The sequence below is a fragment of the Saprolegnia parasitica genome (assembly GCF_000151545.1).
Source record: "Saprolegnia parasitica CBS 223.65 unplaced genomic scaffold supercont2.1316, whole genome shotgun sequence".
Classification (NCBI taxonomy): Eukaryota; Oomycota; class Saprolegniomycetes; order Saprolegniales; family Saprolegniaceae; genus Saprolegnia; species Saprolegnia parasitica.
Window position 1 is genome coordinate 1 of NW_012157710.1, and position 2,142 is coordinate 2,142.

Consider the following 2,142-nt stretch of genomic DNA (forward strand, 5'->3'; position numbering starts at 1 on the left):
AACCTACAGACACTCATATTTTTGTTGGGGGATGGCAAGCCCACGTACGTCGATATCGAGGAGCTGAGGAAAGGCCGAGAGCAACGCCGCTCTGAGATCGGACGCCGACATATCGAACGGCAGGTTGCGAACCGTGCCTCCTAATACACCACACATGGGTTGAATTCAAGGATCATGGCCAGTGTCGACCTTCAAACGAGACGGCAAAGAAGCCCGAGACGGCGCAGCAAGTAAGGCTCTGAACTTCCACGATGTGGCACGTGTCGATACCCTTGACGAGCTCGTTGGTTTGTGCGTCGACGACGGGTGCATTCCCCGCCCATTTGAGCCCATCAACTAATGCAAGTATCAAGCAAATGTCAAAAGAATCGCAGAACCGTACGCTGGTTTTGGTTGGTGCGGTCAATCACAAGCGCAGGGATGTCTCCAATGTAGTTGCGATCCCACATCAAATCAAACGCAATCGTAATCTAAGTGAGATATACGAGTCACCAAATCCAATGACCACACGTGTCTGGATCCATAGTACGTAGTTGCCAAGGGGACTGCAGAGTTGCGCGCCCTGGCTGAAGGTCACGGTGACGGCGCCGATCTTCACATACGACTCGAGAAGGGTTTTCAAGTCCGCAGCAGACGCCGAGAACGGAATGCTCGGGAAGACGTGCGCGTCGTACGTGAGCGTAGCGTAGCCACTGTCGGCAGCGCAGAAGAACTGTTGCACTTCCACAACGCTACAGTTTTTGAGTTTGAGTTTATTTTTAGGTACGTACCGCCACGTGGGGCGAAAAATGTGTTGGTCGGCCGCACCCGGCGGAAACACAACGTTCCATGTCGTGGAGGTTGGTGTTGATGACACTGTGACCGTCACCTACATCATGTCGAATTGAAACTCAAAATACCACACCAAAAGTACTGTTGCGATCGTCGGTAGCGCCTCAAGCATCTCGGTCATCGAAGTACCCAAGGCATTTGTCGCGGCGGCATTGTAATTGATGGGGTCTGTGCGCTCGAGACCAAAGTTGAGGACAAACGTGCCTACCGTCCATGGAGTTAAGATATATGTCGAGTTTTGAAACTCAATTTCGTAGTACCACGAGAGATGACCGAGTCGTAGCGAAGCATCACTTGATGCTGCAGGTACGATGCTGCACACGTAATGAGCTGTACGTCCTCGGTCTGGCCGGATGTCATGGGGTCGTCGCCCAAATGACATTGCTCTACGCAAAATGTTTTGTGTATGCAATCAAGGGTCGAGACATACTGAGGCTACAGTCGGCGCCGGTGCTGCCTGCGTCGCAGAGGCAGCCGCGGACGATGTCAGCGTCCCACATCGCGTACGGTGAGTACTGGTACGGTGCTTGATTGTACAAGTCGAGTGCCACGAGCGGTGTTGCGGCGAGCTGCTGCATCGTGATGCACTGGCCTCGGTTGCTGCAGTCGTCGACGCACGCCACTACGTGCCCATCAGCACTCAACAACGGCAAAAAGCCTACGCAATTGACACGCGTTGCCTTCAAAGCCAAGCTGGCACGAGCAAGTGCCCGTAGAGCGGTCACAGATCCCTCGCGCCGAGCACTCGGCGACCTAGTCAGAGCGACGCGTCGTGGTCAGCAGCGAAACGTGAGCCATAACATACGCCGTGGGCGACGTCAGTGCCCGTAACGATGCCCCAGGCTTTGCCTTGGGGGCATAGCACTACCCATAAATGAGCTTGGCGGTGAAGAAAGGAAAAGTACTCTGCGAACAATCGCCGCCCGTGAAGCCTTGCTGGCACGCGCACACATCGAACGTGTTGCAAAAGCCATGGCCTGAGCACGCGTTCCGGCACTCGGCAGCACTTTGCGCCAGGCTTAGCGCGACGACCACGAGCACGTGACCGATGTACATCGAACCCCAGAAATGTAACCGAACCTACCGTCACAACGCCACCCGTACCGTAAATATACGGTATATTTACTTGCGTGGACGCAGCAAAACGGTGTTTGTATCGTAAAAAGACAAGACATGGGATTGCCAGCGTCGACGTCTATCTCCTTGGTCTGTCTCTGCGTTGCCGTGTTGTATTGTTCAGAAACGTACGACGCTGCTTGTATAGGACAAAGCCACGGGCAGACAGGCCTTCCACTGGATATGGATGAATGC

General features: G+C 54.2%; 1 protein-coding gene across 1 annotated transcript; it reads right to left on the reverse strand.

The window, feature by feature from the left end:
* Positions 1-48: 48 nt before the first annotated feature.
* Positions 49-1,887, reverse strand: SPRG_18587 (hypothetical protein; the record flags this gene model as incomplete). Its single annotated transcript, XM_012358030.1, has 11 exons — positions 49-140; positions 190-336; positions 383-470; positions 530-731; positions 771-868; positions 914-1,035; positions 1,092-1,217; positions 1,262-1,453; positions 1,494-1,584; positions 1,637-1,695; positions 1,746-1,887. Coding segments are annotated over 11 exons (1,359 nt in total), but the record flags the coding sequence as incomplete, so codon positions are not given.
* Positions 1,888-2,142: the final 255 nt, after the last annotated feature.